This window comes from Rhagoletis zephyria, unplaced genomic scaffold (genome assembly GCF_001687245.7).
Source record: "Rhagoletis zephyria isolate East Lansing unplaced genomic scaffold, Rhagoletis_zephyria_1.1 Rzeph_scaffold_09947, whole genome shotgun sequence".
Lineage (NCBI taxonomy): Eukaryota > Metazoa > Arthropoda > Insecta > Diptera > Tephritidae > Rhagoletis > Rhagoletis zephyria.
The window spans coordinates 1,550-18,694 of NW_016167025.1; the positions used below are offsets into that span (position 1 = coordinate 1,550).

The following is a 17,145-nucleotide window of genomic DNA, read 5'->3' on the forward strand; positions in this document are numbered from 1 at the left end:
GGCAACGAACAGTGTTTAGGCCACCGGCCTTAATTTGCTTGAACTCTTCGACCCACCCTAATAGTTAACATACTTAGGATATTATGATTGCCGTCGAGCTGTTAACTACAATGTTAAGAAAATATGCAATTATAGCTTCCGTTAAATAAATCGTTCGACCGGCAGCCGCAAATAAAACCAGAAGCTCGTTAAGCGACTATCCGAGAAGGAAGACATCCACCCACCAAGTTCCAGAAATTTATAATCCAGGTAACCTGAAATAGATATATATATATATATATATATATTTCTATTTCAGGTTACCTTGATTATAATATATATATATATATATATATATATATATAGATGTACACCTTACTTTATTAAATGAATAAACAACATTGTTCTTATTAGTTATACTAATACTAAATTCTTTTAATTTATTTTCATCAAATTTATCATCGGTGCGAACGTGCAACCAAATCTTGCTCCAAGCGTTGCGCCGATAACTATGGGACCCAATAGTAACGTATCTATGTTTTACAAAACTGCCGGAGGTGAAACTTTCGCTGTGGGAACAATCGGTAGATAATAAAACTGCAATTTCCAAGTGGATAGATATGGACCGATTTCTTTCAAATAGGTTCCAAACGCTTGAATCGGTCTCAGGTTTAAGAGGAATCACGGCTATGAAACCCTCAAAGGCTCCGAACTATAAGCATACCTCTGAACTTTCGCATAAGAGACTTGGCGCTTTTCAAACAAGTGTCGTTAAATATATGTGCAATATGTGCCAGTGTAACGAACACAAGGTGCATCTATGTCCAAGGTTCCGCAAATTAACCGTAGAAGACAGAGTTGCTTTCGAAAAAAACAATAATTGTTGTGTGAAATGCCTCGCCTTTAGACATTTGGTATCGAAATGCACTAGTTCGTTCAATTGCGCCACCTGCCATTCTCGAAATCACTCACTCCTACACGTTCAAACAGCACCTCCAAAGGAAACAAATTGGAATGAGATTTCTGAACCTTTGGATACTTCAGCGTCCACGTCCGGACAGGCTCAAATGCGACGCGAATCTACAATAGGCAAAAGCAAAACTGTTAATAAGGTAAAAACATCCCGCTAACCAGAGCTGTGTAAGTGTGAAATCATTTTCAATTTTAAATCAACAATTTTTTTCTATCCAGTTTTCATTACTTATTCTTCGCTTAAGATTGAGGTTTATAATTTTTTAATTTTCCATTCATGCAAAGCAGTTATGAATTCACACATCAACACATTCATAGCAAGATTGAAAAAAAGCAATGCCCAATCAATAAAAGGTTTAATTCTGAATGTATATTGAAAAGGCTGCAATCTTTTATGTGTGTGCATTCTTTAATTCAGTACCAATCATTACTTCAAAGACACCCTGGTAAACAACTTTTTGATAAAAAGGCAGATTTTTGACAATTGCCCAATTGTAAAAATTCGAAGCGGCGTTACCCAATTATGTTTTTTGGAAGAGGGGATTTTATATCATAAATTTGGGATTATATATAAAACAGTTGTATTAACATTTACATTTTAAAAATAATTCATATCTTATCTTGAAAATGTTTAAATTTTACATTAAATTCGATAACCACTTCGCAAAACCTTTACATTTAGGTTAATAAACTTTTAGTGAAAATACTTTGAAATCTAAGTGTCTTTAATAAAAAAAAACAGCTCATCATAAAAATTTAATCGACGTCGGCGTAAGACTGTAGGTCCCTCCCAAGGCACATTAAACAGGTAGTATCATTTGATCCATCCTTTACAAGGGCCAGTAATCAGCGGTTGTGCTGCTGAGTTGGGCGAACGTTCCAAAAGCTGCTATTCAATCGCTTGTTTCACGTGCAAATGGATTTTAACAATTCAGAATTTTTGTGAAAAAAAATTAAAAATATTTGACATTTTCGAGACCAAATAATTTGAAAATAAATCAAAACAGCTGCTCTACTGATACTACCTGTTCAATGTACCTTGGTCACTCCCATTTATGTGACAACAAAAGCGCACGCTACAAATCGGAGGAGAAGCTCGGCAAAAGACTAACATAGGTATAAGTGCCAATTTAGCGTTGATTTTTTGAAATTGTATTGCTAACCGTTTCCCGCATTTTATTTCATAAGGAATTCATGCTTATATGGAAAAAGGTGCAAGAATCCGTCACAGAAAAAATTCNTAAATCAAAACAGCTGCTCTACTGATACTACCTGTTCAATGTACCTTGGTCACTCCCATTTATGTGACAACAAAAGCGCACGCTACAAATCGGAGGAGAAGCTCGGCAAAAGACTAACATAGGTATAAGTGCCAATTTAGCGTTGATTTTTTGAAATTGTATTGCTAACCGTTTCCCGCATTTTATTTCATAAGGAATTCATGCTTATATGGAAAAAGGTGCAAGAATCCGTCACAGAAAAAATTCTCAAAAATCAACGGTTGGAACTTGACTTTATTGCACTAAAATGAGCGGTATTTTTATTAAAACAGTAACAAAAAAATTAAGCTCGAAAAACATTACGATTATTTAAAAAAAATCAACACGTTGTCATTTGTTTGAGTCACCATATGTACATACATATGTTCATATCGTCGTTTAAAGTACAAAAAATAAATAAAAATAAAATAAAATAAAAATTTTTTAGAAATTCTGATTAAAGTTTTTAATTTTGATGAAATTTTGCACAATTATCATAAATCTCGCACAAAACTTGAAACTTGCATTTATATGGTGTTTGTGAAAACGCAAGTCAAATTTAATAAAAAATTTGCCAAAAATATTTAACATGAACAACATTGCGAATATTGAAAAAAATAATAACCGCGCCCTCAATTTTGTGAGTAAGGGTATGTTCCGATAATCTTGTTTAAATGAAAAACAGCGACGTTAAGAAACAATGTCTTTTATTTACGTAGTCTAACCGGTAGAAGTTAAAGCAGCTATTTCGGAGACCACTTCATCTCCTCATCAGACTTCTTTTTTCTAAATAACAGTGAGACCGAATAAATTTATACTTTTCTTAAAAAAGCAGTAATAAAACAACGAAATATTTGAAGACGTAAGTAAGTATTTCTGCCACCAACTGGAGGAGAAGCTCGGCCAAACACTTAGCAAAAGTATCAACGCCAAAATATTATTATTATAAATAAATTTAGTTTTAAACAGGTCCCAACCCTCTTCAAACACCTCAAAAGTATTCCCAATATTATTTAGTTGTCAACCCGTATGGGCCCGATTACCATTTTTTACCAGCATTTTCCAGCTTTTACCGGAAATCGTACTCGGTTTTCTGGCAACTGAGAGGACAAATAAGAGAGTAAGTAAAGTCATCTCTTTGTCAGAAGCTACCAGTTTAATCCGAAGATTTTTTGGTGGTAAATTCTGGCAAATGTGTCAAAAGATTAGATGTAGTGTGTTTGACAACCAAATTGTAAACAAAAAAGAAGTGCACTCTGCTAATGCATCTTGAAAAGTATATAACTACTTGTTTAAGAGGATGCTAATGAATTTTGGTTAAATTACAAAATGCCTAAAAAGGTATTAGCCATTATTTTAGGTTTAAAACCTTTAAGCCTTTAACACTTTACCACGCATAACACGGCTTGTGAATCCCCTATATGTGTTTGACCATTTAAGTACATCGTTGTTTATTTGGGTAAAATTAAAATATATTTTACTGTTCAATATTGGAGTCTGAAACAAAAATTAATAATTTATTGTAAGTTTGCAAATGAGAACTACAATTGTGAACTTATTGAGCATCTCTCTTTCAAAAACAAAAGAAATTTTGCTTGTTCAAGTTTCGAATCTAAGAAGAAAATGTTTTTAAACAAACAAAAAGTTAAAAATAAAATTTGAAGGATTTTAGATATTGCGTATGGTAGTATGAAATGTCACAATCTGCTTAATTGTCAGGTTGTTGATATGGCGACGAAAAAGTGGCAATGGAACTATCTCCTTTTTGTATCATGGAAACACATAGCTACAGATGTCAAACTTACAGTGGGATAAACTTCAAACCTCTAATATAAATTAGTTAAATTTAGTTATTATTTTTTTTATCAATTTAAAGTTTTCGTTTGGAATAATTTTCATGAACTAATCCATTAAGAGATCTTTTTGGAAAATTTCCGTACATCCGATATCCATCAAAATTTTGACATCCGCACTTTTTGGGAAAAGAAGTTGAAGATACAAGTTTGTGTGCAAAAAATTAATTAAATACTAATATTTATGAAACTTATAATAGAAAATTTTTTATTTCAATACCCAGCCTACTCTACAAGTAATAGTAGAATTTCGAATTAGTAAGTTCAGTCAAGACGTGAATGATTAAAAATTAAACAATAAATAGTTAATAGCGATTAATGATTAAAATTAATTAAGCGATCGCTGTGATGTATTGGTTAGAAGTGCGAACTACCATTCGGCAGGGTAAGCGTTCGAGCCCAGTTTCGGCCAGCATCAGAAAAAAAAAGTTTTTTCTAATAGCGGTGGCCCCCCGGCAGGAGTCGGCGTAAAACTGTAGGTCAATTCCCCTTTGTGTAACGACATCAAGGCGCATGCCGGAAATAGGAGGAGAACCTCGGCCAAACACTAACATATGTGTAAGCGCCAATCTATAATTATCATTAATCGTCAATACAGTTTTAAATTACATAAACCCAGTTACATCACTTTTTTGTATTCGACGCTTTCAGAAATCACGTAATACATAAAATAAATAAAAGCAGTTTTTATTAATATTACATAAACTGGAAACTGTTAAAAATCGGTGCTCATATGGAATAGTAGCTTATTGGCATTAGTATAATACGATTGCGAATGACTCACTGGCTCCGAGCCGTTGAAGAAATGTTGGCAAATAAACGTGCAAGAAATAGTTCCGATACTAGCAAGTCAATATTCTTATTAAGTCCCATCAAGAAATTCCTTGTCGTTTATAGTAGCGATGGGCATAATGTGCACATACGGGCAAAATGCCCAAACGTGAAAACCGAGGGCAAATGTGCAAACCGTTGGGTAGATGAGGTGAGGTAATTATGCCCGGGGGGGAAACAGAAAATTTTGCGCGAATTGCATCTGTATGTGTGATCGGAATAAGAGAACAAGTATATGTGAGTACTCACGAATGTGAGACCCCATGGCTGCCAACTTTCCTAAAAGCACCAAAACTTGGGACAAATCAAAACATCAAAAAATTTTGTTCAGTAAAATTTAATATGCATTTATACTACATTAGTGATCGGTCCAAGATATAAGTATTCTTGTATTTATCAAAAACCAAAATAAATAGCAACGCACTAATAACGATTTTAAACTTTTATAGAACCAATTGAATTTTCACTTTAATTCAATCAAGATATATATTTTATTTGAAACAATGCATTTATACACATATGTATGTACATACTTATGTGTATAAAACGATTTTCGTATCCAGAATAAAATGCACTAAATAAGCACTGAACATGGTGGGAAAGGTATTCTAATAGTATTATATAGTTGTCGAATATTTTCAGGTATCTTCGGCTCAGCTGACATGAAAAAAGCTGCATGTATGCATATCTATGTATATATTTTTGACTAGCAAATGCCTGGCTTGCTTCGCGACGCCCTATAAGAACGTTTGCGTTGACCAATACAAAAATAGTGTTGCAATGCAAAAACGGTTTGTAATGTAAAAATTATTAGTTTAGGTTGAAAAGACTGAAGAGCAGAACCTTGCTAAGAGCTCTTATTTCCACTGTGAGATATATGCAGGTATTGCAAGGTTTGCCGAGAGTGCGTAATTTTCTATAATACTCCTGTTCCACAGGATGAAAGAGTCTTCCCGTTCAAACGGGGTCATTAATATTCCTACCGTGTTCTCTCTAATTCAGCACACTTCTTATTGATATACCGATGACCCGTTGATGTGCCTAGGATATCTGTGGAGCATAAACAGTTTAGCATTTCTTTGTATGCATATTTAAAGAATGGGGTTTTATTAAGTCATCTAAAATGTAAATTTGTATAGGGGCATCTAAATATCATGATTTCAGCGCCCTTTTATGTTTTGGACCCATTTTTTTGCAGAAGCACTTCTTATCATAAAGTTAATACCCGTTAATCCAGGGCATACTATAAAGACGTGTTCTCTAAATATCTCGACTATTTTTTTGCAAAAGTATATTATGCGGTGCAGAGCGGAGTTTCAAATGTGACGTATGATTCCGAAATTATGGCTAATTAAAACTTTCACACCTATAGGATGAGCCACGCCCCTTTTACAGAAGTATATCTACTTTACAATAAGCATCTACCATAGCTGTTTATGTATGTCAACACACCAAATTTCAAAGTCATGTGATTTACGGTTTCGAAGTTATAGCTGATTAAAAATGTCACTCGTATGGGAGGTGCTACGCCCCCTTGTCCGATATCATTTTTTTGAACCTTAGGTTACGTCCGAGGTCACTCTCTACATTCCAGTTAAAGCCCGACGAGAATCCATTCAGTAGTTCCGGAGATTAGTGAGTTCAAACAGACAAACAATCTACAGTTTTATTATAGTATATTATTATTATTATCGGTTTATAAAACATATTCTGACAAACATATTCTGAGCGTTCAGAATATATGAGTCTGAAAGGAGTCCTAGGTTGGTAAGATATATGAGCTTCAAAAATAAAATAAGAGTCCGAATGGAGTTATTTATGGGGACTATAAGCCACATTTAAGAGCCTCAAAAAAACTCTGAAACGATTTATATATGAGGCCAAAAATTGCTTTAAAAAGAGTCCAAAATGAGCCGTTTATGAAGCCAATGAGAGTCCAATATGACTCATTTGGAGGCTTATTTGATGTATGAATTTAAGCTCATATAAGTCGACCTTCGGAGGAAGGAAAACACACTAATTTCGGGCTCTTAAATGAGCTCATTATGAGCGTAAAGGCTCCGAAATGGGACGCCTTAAAGACTCATTTATGACTCCAAATGTATATTTCATTGATATGTACATATCTCTCGCTCATAGGGAAAGCACTTATTGAATTTTGTTTTTCGTGTTGCGCATGCATTTTCTTTTTACTTTAAAATTTCAATACTCCACACAATTAAAAAAAAAACGTTTTTCTCGATAAGTCAATGCTGAAACCACACGCTTTATTTCCTTTTAAATAAATTTCTTTTAATTCCGCAAATTAGAAATTCGCTAGAAATGTAAATACATAATTACTTCCAAATGTCAATTCTTGACTCAAGGGAATGCTTCGAACTATATCCGCTTAATTCACAGAATATGCTTTTCATGTGAGCGTTTTCAAAATATCTAATTAATTTGTATGTACAAAATCCAATGTGATACACGAAACACAAAGAAATTTAAATAAATCAGTTTCTACCTACCGATTATCTTTTGACTTACAAATTCTTAGAAAACACCACTCTTGTAAGACACAAAACTCCGCGACAAGCGTTTAACCTCGTATGTATCTACATATGTTCAAGACCGGTTTCAATATGTACGAACGACACTAATTACTATTTCAGTTGAAAAAAATATCAATAGCGAAAAATAAACACTGGCATATGTTGATGTCGTTGAAAAGCAAAATTATATTCAAAAGAATTTGGTGCAAAGTAAATTTTGATGGTATATTGGTATATCTTTTTTGTCTACATTCCACTTTTGATAAAATATAGCCTATGTTACGTCCGAGGTCAATGTCTAGATACCAGTTAAAGCCCGATGAAAATCCATTCAGTAGTAGTCCCGAGATTAGTGAGTTCAAACAGAAAAACAATCTACAGTTTTATTATAGTAAAGATGATTTAAATATTTTAATTTTTAACGATTCAAAGTGAAGTGTATGTATATACCTACATATATACTGCTGCAAATAATTATAAACTCAAAGTAATTTTAAATGCAACGCAAAAATTTTAAAACAAATTGGTGAATTTACATAGTCTCATAAAATTATAAGTCCAAAAGTAAAAACTTAAAAAATTACGTAGTATGTTATACGCACCGAAAATACGGAAGTCACAGTTGTATTTTTTTAATTCCTTTTTCTATGCTAGACAACAACAAAATCTTTAAACAAAGCTAGTACAAACGCTAGTAGTAGTAGTTAAACAAACGAAGACGATATTCTTATGACCAATTTTTATACTTTATTTAATGCCACAAAATCCCAATACTGGTTATAAAACCATATAACGAAGTTCCAATTTTGTTTTTGTTAAAAAACCGATGGTTTTTTATAAACATATGATCTCTAATTTCATCAAATAAAGTTTAACTGCTAAATTATAAAAGAAACTTTTTTCATAAGAGTTTACAGAAATTAAATGATTTAACAGGATTCTAGCGATTTTTGTTTATTAATCTGGCGGGACGGCAGAAACAGAAATGGCAACACTGGGGGTGAGTACCGACTTGCTTGCGCGCATATTAGCTGTTTGGTAAGGGTCTGATTAAGCATACTTCGCATAACTTCGCACAACCATTTATACCAGTACACTAAAAGTGTAACTTAAGAAAATGTGAAGCAAAATCTAAACTCAACAGATCGCTAAGTCTTTAAAAGTGCTGCTAATTTCTGGGTAATGGAATACATACAAAGTACATACGAAATTACAGTTTGAAGTTTATGCGAAGTTGTGCGAAGTTATGCGAAGTATGCATACTCAGACCATAATAATTCACTTTTGCATTGTCAGCAGTGTTGCCAGGTCTTCGGCATGAGAAAACGTCCCTCTTGGTCTGGAAAAACGTCATTTCCTACCCAAAAACGTCTTTTTCAAATGAATGTACAAAAAATTCGTCTTATTAAACTTTTATTGCATACAAAAGTACATAGATATGTACGTAAGGTATATTAAAATGACATTTCGACAGAGCACATTTAAAATTCATTGTAAACTGGTTTGAGATCGTTAATATAAAAATCATTTTATACATATACTTCTGACCAGCTGATTAAGTCAACAATTTTTCGATCGATTTTGGCTGTTTCTCTTTTGTTTATTTAATGTTTATTATTTTTCCATAAAAGCCAAGCTCATTATATAACAAACAAAATATAAATCCACATTTCAAACTTTGTGCAAAAGTTATAAAAAATCTGTAAAGTTTCAGCTAGATTTTCAACTTTTTCAGATTTTTTAGAATTTTTTTAGATTTCGAGTATGCAGTTTGATAGCGCATTAAATTTCAGGGTAATAATGTGCAAGTTTGAATGGGCCAAATAATCGCGTTGATTTTTAATATTTTTTTTTTACTTGTAGGCATTTAGTTAGGGGCTCGGTTGTCGAAAATGCTAAATTACGTTCTGCTAAGAAGGAGCATAGCAATATTTAAACCTTTTTTGCGTTCGTTACATATTCAATGAAGTCTTAAAAAAGTCGCCTAGTTTTTTCTGGGTTTTTATGCCGCTACAGCTTTTTGAGCGTGCGTTTGGCTTTTAATGTGCCTATTGCAAACATTACAATAAGCCTCGTAACCTCAAGTGTTTAAACAACCAGCCTTTGAATACGGGATCCTTAGTCCAAGATAAAAAAAAAGTGCGCGTACGCTTGGTTTGCATCATATTTCATATATCATATCATATTTTGTATCATATTTCATCATCTGTGTCCAAAGAATAGATATATTTTGAAGCAGCTGCTGCAAAATACAAAGCTTGTAAAGATTTTTTAAGAAAGTAATTCAAAATTAGTTCTACTTACAAGACCCTTACCACCAAAAAGAAAAATTACTGTTAAGTTAAAAAACGTCATTTTTTACACAAAAAACGTCCAAACGTCAACGGGATACAAAAAACGTCCAAATGACGTTAAAAACGTCAACCTGGCAACGCTGGTGGCAGTGTCCACCTCTGATCACAATTGTTGTTGACTTTGCACTGCTTAGAGAGCTCTGATCACTCATACTCGCATTTACCGATGACGAATGTTTTACTTCGGCAGACAATTTCGGTGCACTTTTAGCGCCTGCATACGATTCAGAGCCAATTGTTGTTAGCTTTCCACTGCTTGTAGAGCTCGGATCACTCGATCGCATTGACTGATGGCGAACGTTTTACTTCGGCAGTTAATTTCAATGCACTTTTTCCTGCACTAGACCCAACTTTATTGTTATTAACAGATTGCATCTGCAAAACAAAAATGTTGCTTTTGCCCCTGTACAGATACCCATATAAATCTTACATCGTTTATTTTGATGTTTTCTTCTGAGGCAAATATGGTTCTATTTGTATTATAAATCTATATATGTATCTATATATAATCGTACAGAGACAATTTACTTTCAAATTAAGGTTCTGCATCTGAAACTTTGCACAAACAATTCAGATTTAAAAATCATTCGCTGTACATATGTATTTGCACGGAATGATTTTTAAAATTTTACATTGAGCAATTTTAAAATGTAAAACTGAATCCCACACACGCCATCTCATTTTCACCAATTTTGAACAATTTAATTTCTTTATTTTCAATTTTTTATAGTTGTTAAATGCTGGAAAACTTAATAAAATCCTGGCGGGCGAACTGAGGGAACAGTAAAGTATTTTTTTTCACAAAATAAGCACTGTACGATAGTTAATAAAGAAATGGTTAATATGATGTCCGGAGTAGATATGGCGTCGATATCTACTGTCGTTTCTGAATATCCACAGGAGCAAGTAGAAGTAGGCGAGTTGCACCTTATGACTTGATACTAAAGGCGTATTCAGCGTTCGTGTTAATAAAGAAATAGTTAATATGTCGTCCGGAGAAGAAAATTTTTGCTATGGCGTCGATATCTACTGCCGTTTTTGAATATCCACACGAGCAAGTGGAGTAGGGGAGTTGCACCTTATGGCTTGACACTAAAAGTTAGAGCAGTTGTGATGCCAATCCACGACCTAAATATGTACATATGAAGGGTTAGTTAATGGTCTCGCCTAATAGTTGAAGAATTGTAATGTAATTGTTTGGATGGCGCAATACAAATATGTACATATAAAGGGTAAGTTAATGGACTTTAAACATGTGATTCGAATTATACTATCCCATATAAATTAACAGCCCAGCGAATCAACACTTTAAACGTCGCCATTTCAAAATAATTGTAGCGTTCGCAATAACAATAAATAAGTCTCAAGGTCAGACCCTAGCAAGAGGAGTGCTTAACGCATGGCGTATTGAGTAGAGTACGATCTTGCCCAAATACCAAGTTAAAGTTAACTACCAAAAGCAATGCATGTGATTTTTAGAATAAAGAAATATGCAGATTTTGTATACCACGGAGCACCCCGATTTTCGGGGATTATTACTAGTACCTAATAATAATGTATACTTAGTAATAATATATATGATGTACATGTGATCTTCCATCTTCCTGCAACTTATGGAATTCTTCGAATAAGTGAAAATATAGCTGAACTGCTTACTCCTGTTGCTTTTTACTAGTCAACGATGATGTGTCTACCAGAGAAGCACTGCGAGTATGATCAAACTGAGTATATCCCATGATGCAATAATACAAGGTGTTATCAGTTGGGAACTTCTCGCTCTAATTCCGCCATATTGACTGCCTTAGCTGAAACCGTGTTACTTCTTTAACAATTCTTTGCCTAATAATATAGTTAATTTTTTTTTGTTTTTTCTCAGTATATACATTTTGTTTTCCCAAAAAGGTATTATACCTTATTTTATTTCATTTCATTGCGAATATACTATAAAAAAGCAAATTTTGTTTAGAAGAAAATATGAAATTTTATATTTTTAACCCAAATGGGGATTCATTTCCGCCCGTTTTTCTTCTTATTCTGCTGAGCTAAGGCAGTGTCAAATCGAGCTGTCACAACTGATAAAGCTCTCTTGAGGCATTTGCTACAGTAATGAGAAGTGATATTTTATCAAGGCCAGGTTACCTAATTTGAGTTGGAAATATTAGAACCCGCCGTGGAACCTCCACGTTTACACGTTCGCGCGTCGTATACCTGGAACCATTTTAAGGTAAACTTAACTTAGCGCGCAGACGAGATTTTATAATTTCATAGTTTTAAACGGCCTAAATACCTTAGCTCGCTTAAAAACTAACGAGCTATAACGAAATTGGCTCAGAAATAAAATCTAACATCATTAAATTATTTTTAATATTTGTATGAAAGCGCGGGGTGAAACCCGCGGGTATAAGCTAGTTGGTTTATAAAACATATTCTGACAAACATATTCTGAGCGTTCAGAATATATGAGTCTGAAAGGAGTCCTAGGTGGGTAAGATATATGAGCTTCAAAAACAAAAAATGTGTGACTCTTATATGAATATTTTAGGAGTTATAAATGATCGAAGTTAGGAGCCAGCACTTTGTGGCTATATAAAAACAATAAAGATTCGAAATTTATATCTAAAATTTTCTATACAGAAATTGAAAATATTTAGAAAACAAAAAATATACAAAATTTAGCTGCAGCTGCTGCTATTAAATGTATGTTGGAATGTTTATATGAACTGAGGTATGTATACATACATGTGTATAGTATTAGAAGTTCAATAAGAGTTGAAAAATAAGGCCAATATGCCTCAAAGGACAACATAAAATAAGAGTCCGAAGGGAGTTATTTATGGGGACTATAAACCACATTTAAGAGCCTCAAAAAAACTCTGAAACGATTCATATATGAGGCCAAAAATTGCTTTAAAAAGAGTCCAAAATGAGCCGTTTATGAAGCCAATGAGAGTCCAGTATGACTCATTTGGAGGCTTATTTGATGTATGAATTTAAGCTCATATAAGTCGACCTTCGGAGGAAGGAAAACACACTAATTTCGGGCTCTTAAATGAGCTCATTATGAGCGTAAAGGCTCCGAAATGGGACGCCTTAAAGACTCATTTATGACTCCAAATGTATATTTCATTGATATGTACATATCTCTCGCTCATAGGGAAAGCACTTTTTGAATTTTGTTTTTCGTGTTGCGCATGCATTTTCTTTTTACTTTAAAATTTCAATACTTCACACAATAAAAAAAAAAACGTTTTTCTCGATAAGTCAATGCTGAAACCACACGCTTTATTTCCTTTTAAATAAATTTCTTTTAATTCCGCAAATTAGAAATTCGCTAGAAATGTAAATACATAATTACTTCCAAATGTCAATTCTTGACTCAAGGGAATGCTTCGAACTATATCCGCTTAATTCACAGAATATGCTTTTCATGTGAGCGTTTTCAAAATATCTAATTAATTTGTATGTACAAAATCCAATGTGATACACGAAACACAAAGAAATTTAAATAAATCAGTTTCTACCTACCGATTATCTTTTGACTTACAAATTCTTAGAAAACACCACTCTTGTAAGACACAAAACTCCGCGACAAGCGTTTAACCTCGTATGTATCTACATATGTTCAAGACCGGTTTCAATATGTACGAACGACACTAATTACTATTTCAGTTGAAAAAAATATCAATAACGAAAAATAAACACTGGCATATGTTGATGTCGTTGAAAAGCAATATTGTATTCAAAAGAATCTGGTGCAAAGTAAATTTTGTTTGCAAAAATTGGTATATCTTTTTTGTCCACATTCCACTTTTGATAAAATATAGCCTATGTTACGTCCGAGGTCAATGTCTAGATACCAGTTAAAGCCCGATGAAAATCCATTCAGTAGTTCCGGAGATTAGTGAGTTCAAACAGTAAAACATATTCTGACAAACATATTCTGAGCGTTCAGAATATATGAGTCTGAAAGGAGTCCTAGGTGGGTAAGATATATGAGCTTCAAAAACAAAAAATGTGTGACTCTTATATGAATATTTTAGGAGTTATAAATGATCGAAGTTAGGAGCCAGCACTTTGTGGCTATATAAAAACAATAAAGATTCGAAATTTATATCTAAACTTTTCTATACAGAAATTGAAAATATTTAGAAAACAAAAAATATACAAAATTTAGCTGCAGCTGCTGCTATTAAATGTATGTTGGAATGTTTATATGAACTGAGGTATGTATACATACATGTGTATAGTATTAGAAGTTCAATAAGAGTTGAAAAATAAGGCCAATATGCCTCAAAGGACAACATAAAATAAGAGTCCGAAGGGAGTTATTTATGGGGACTATAAACCACATTTAAGAGCCTCAAAAAAACTCTGAAACGATTCATATATGAGGCCAAAAATTGCTTTAAAAAGAGTCCAAAATGAGCCGTTTATGAAGCCAATGAGAGTCCAGTATGACTCATTTGGAGGCTTATTTGATGTATGAATTTAAGCTCATATAAGTCGACCTTCGGAGGAAGGAAAACACACTAATTTCGGGCTCTTAAATGAGCTCATTATGAGCGTAAAGGCTCCGAAATGGGACGCCTTAAAGACTCATTTATGACTCCAAATGTATATTTCATTGATATGTACATATCTCTCGCTCATAGGGAAAGCACTTTTTGAATTTTGTTTTTCGTGTTGCGCATGCATTTTCTTTTTACTTTAAAATTTCAATACTTCACACAATTAAAAAAAAAACGTTTTTCTCGATAAGTCAATGCTGAAACCACACGCTTTATTTCCTTTTAAATAAATTTCTTTTAATTCCGCAAATTAGAAATTCGCTAGAAATGTAAATACATAATTACTTCCAAATGTCAATTCTTGACTCAAGGGAATGCTTCGAACTATATCCGCTTAATTCACAGAATATGCTTTTCATGTGAGCGTTTTCAAAATATCTAATTAATTTGTATGTACAAAATCCAATGTGATACACGAAACACAAAGAAATTTAAATAAATCAGTTTCTACCTACCGATTATCTTTTGACTTACAAATTCTTAGAAAACACCACTCTTGTAAGACACAAAACTCCGCGACAAGCGTTTAACCTCGTATGTATCTACATATGTTCAAGACCGGTTTCAATATGTACGAACGACACTAATTACTATTTCAGTTGAAAAAAATATCAATAACGAAAAATAAACACTGGCATATGTTGATGTCGTTGAAAAGCAAAATTATATTCAAAAGAATTTGGTGAAAAGTAAATTTTGATGGTATATTGGTATATCTTTTTTGTCTACATTCCACTTTTGATAAAAGATAGCCTATGTTACGTCCGAGGTCAATGTCTAGATACCAGTTAAAGCCCGATGAAAATCCATTCAGTAGTAGTCCCGAGATTAGTGAGTTCAAACAGAAAAACAATCTACAGTTTTATTATAGTAAAGATGATTTAAATATTTTAATTTTTAACGATTCAAAGTGAAGTGTATGTATATACCTACATATATACTGCTGCAAATAATTATAAACTCAAAGTAATTTTAAATGCAACGCAAAAATTTTAAAACAAATTGGTGAATTTACATAGTCTCATAAAATTATAAGTCCAAAAGTAAAAACTTAAAAAATTACGTAGTATGTTATACGCACCGAAAATACGGAAGTCACAGTTGTATTTTTTTAATTCCTTTTTCTATGCTAGACAACAACAAAATCTTTAAACAAAGCTAGTACAAACGCTAGTAGTAGTAGTTAAACAAACGAAGACGATATTCTTATGACCAATTTTTATACTTTATTTAATGCCACAAAATCCCAATACTGGTTATAAAACCATATAACGAAGTTCCAATTTTGTTTTTGTTAAAAAACCGATGGTTTTTTATAAACATATGATCTCTAATTTCATCAAATAAAGTTTAACTGCTAAATTATAAAAGAAACTTTTTTCATAAGAGTTTACAGAAATTAAATGATTTAACAGGATTCTAGCGATTTTTGTTTATTAATCTGGCGGGACGGCAGAAACAGAAATGGCAACACTGGGGGTGAGTACCGACTTGCTTGCGCGCATATTAGCTGTTTGGTAAGGGTCTGATTAAGCATACTTCGCATAACTTCGCACAACCATTTATACCAGTACACTAAAAGTGTAACTTAAGAAAATGTGAAGCAAAATCTAAACTCAACAGATCGCTAAGTCTTTAAAAGTGCTGCTAATTTCTGGGTAATGGAATACATACAAAGTACATACGAAATTACAGTTTGAAGTTTATGCGAAGTTGTGCGAAGTTATGCGAAGTATGCATACTCAGACCATAATAATTCACTTTTGCATTGTCAGCAGTGTTGCCAGGTCTTCGGCATGAGAAAACGTCCCTCTTGGTCTGGAAAAACGTCATTTCCTACCCAAAAACGTCTTTTTCAAATGAATGTACAAAAAATTCGTCTTATTAAACTTTTATTGCATACAAAAGTACATAGATATGTACGTAAGGTATATTAAAATGACATTTCGACAGAGCACATTTAAAATTCATTGTAAACTGGTTTGAGATCGTTAATATAAAAATCATTTTATACATATACTTCTGACCAGCTGATTAAGTCAACAATTTTTCGATCGATTTTGGCTGTTTCTCTTTTGTTTATTTAATGTTTATTATTTTTCCATAAAAGCCAAGCTCATTATATAACAAACAAAATATAAATCCACATTTCAAACTTTGTGCAAAAGTTATAAAAAATCTGTAAAGTTTCAGCTAGATTTTCAACTTTTTCAGATTTTTTAGAATTTTTTTAGATTTCGAGTATGCAGTTTGATAGCGCATTAAATTTCAGGGTAATAATGTGCAAGTTTGAATGGGCCAAATAATCGCGTTGATTTTTAATATTTTTTTTTTACTTGTAGGCATTTAGTTAGGGGCTCGGTTGTCGAAAATGCTAAATTACGTTCTGCTAAGAAGGAGCATAGCAATATTTAAACCTTTTTTGCGTTCGTTACATATTCAATGAAGTCTTAAAAAAGTCGCCTAGTTTTTTCTGGGTTTTTATGCCGCTACAGCTTTTTGAGCGTGCGTTTGGCTTTTAATGTGCCTATTGCAAACATTACAATAAGCCTCGTAACCTCAAGTGTTTAAACAACCAGCCTTTGAATACGGGATCCTTAGTCCAAGATAAAAAAAAAGTGCGCGTACGCTTGGTTTGCATCATATTTCATATATCATATCATATTTTGTATCATATTTCATCATCTGTGTCCAAAGAATAGATATATTTTGAAGCAGCTGCTGCAAAATACAAAGCTTGTAAAGATTTTTTAAGAAAGTAATTCAAAATTAGTTCTACTTACAAGACCCTTACC

The 17,145-nt window shown here is 33.0% G+C and overlaps 1 protein-coding gene across 1 annotated transcript; it reads left to right on the forward strand.

The window, feature by feature from the left end:
• Nucleotides 1–392: 392 nt before the first annotated feature.
• Nucleotides 393–10,947, forward strand: LOC108376146 (uncharacterized). The gene is made up of 3 exons (XM_017632329.1): nt 393–1,091; nt 10,513–10,619; nt 10,683–10,947. The coding sequence occupies exons 1-2, from the start codon at nt 600–602 to the stop codon at nt 10,567–10,569; spliced, it is 549 nt and encodes a 182-aa protein (XP_017487818.1). The 5' UTR covers nt 393–599; the 3' UTR covers nt 10,570–10,619; nt 10,683–10,947.
• The last annotated feature ends 6,198 nt before the right edge of the window (nt 10,948–17,145 follow it).

Bases quoted from the DNA above. Each gene is read 5' to 3' on its own strand.
- LOC108376146 (XM_017632329.1), top strand. From the start codon at position 600: ATGGACCGATTTCTTTCAAATAGGTTCCAAACGCTTGAATCGGTCTCA. The intron at 1,092-10,512 runs GTAAAAACATCC...AATTTTTTATAG, and splicing joins AAAGCAAAACTGTTAATAAG to TTGTTAAATGCTGGAAAACT.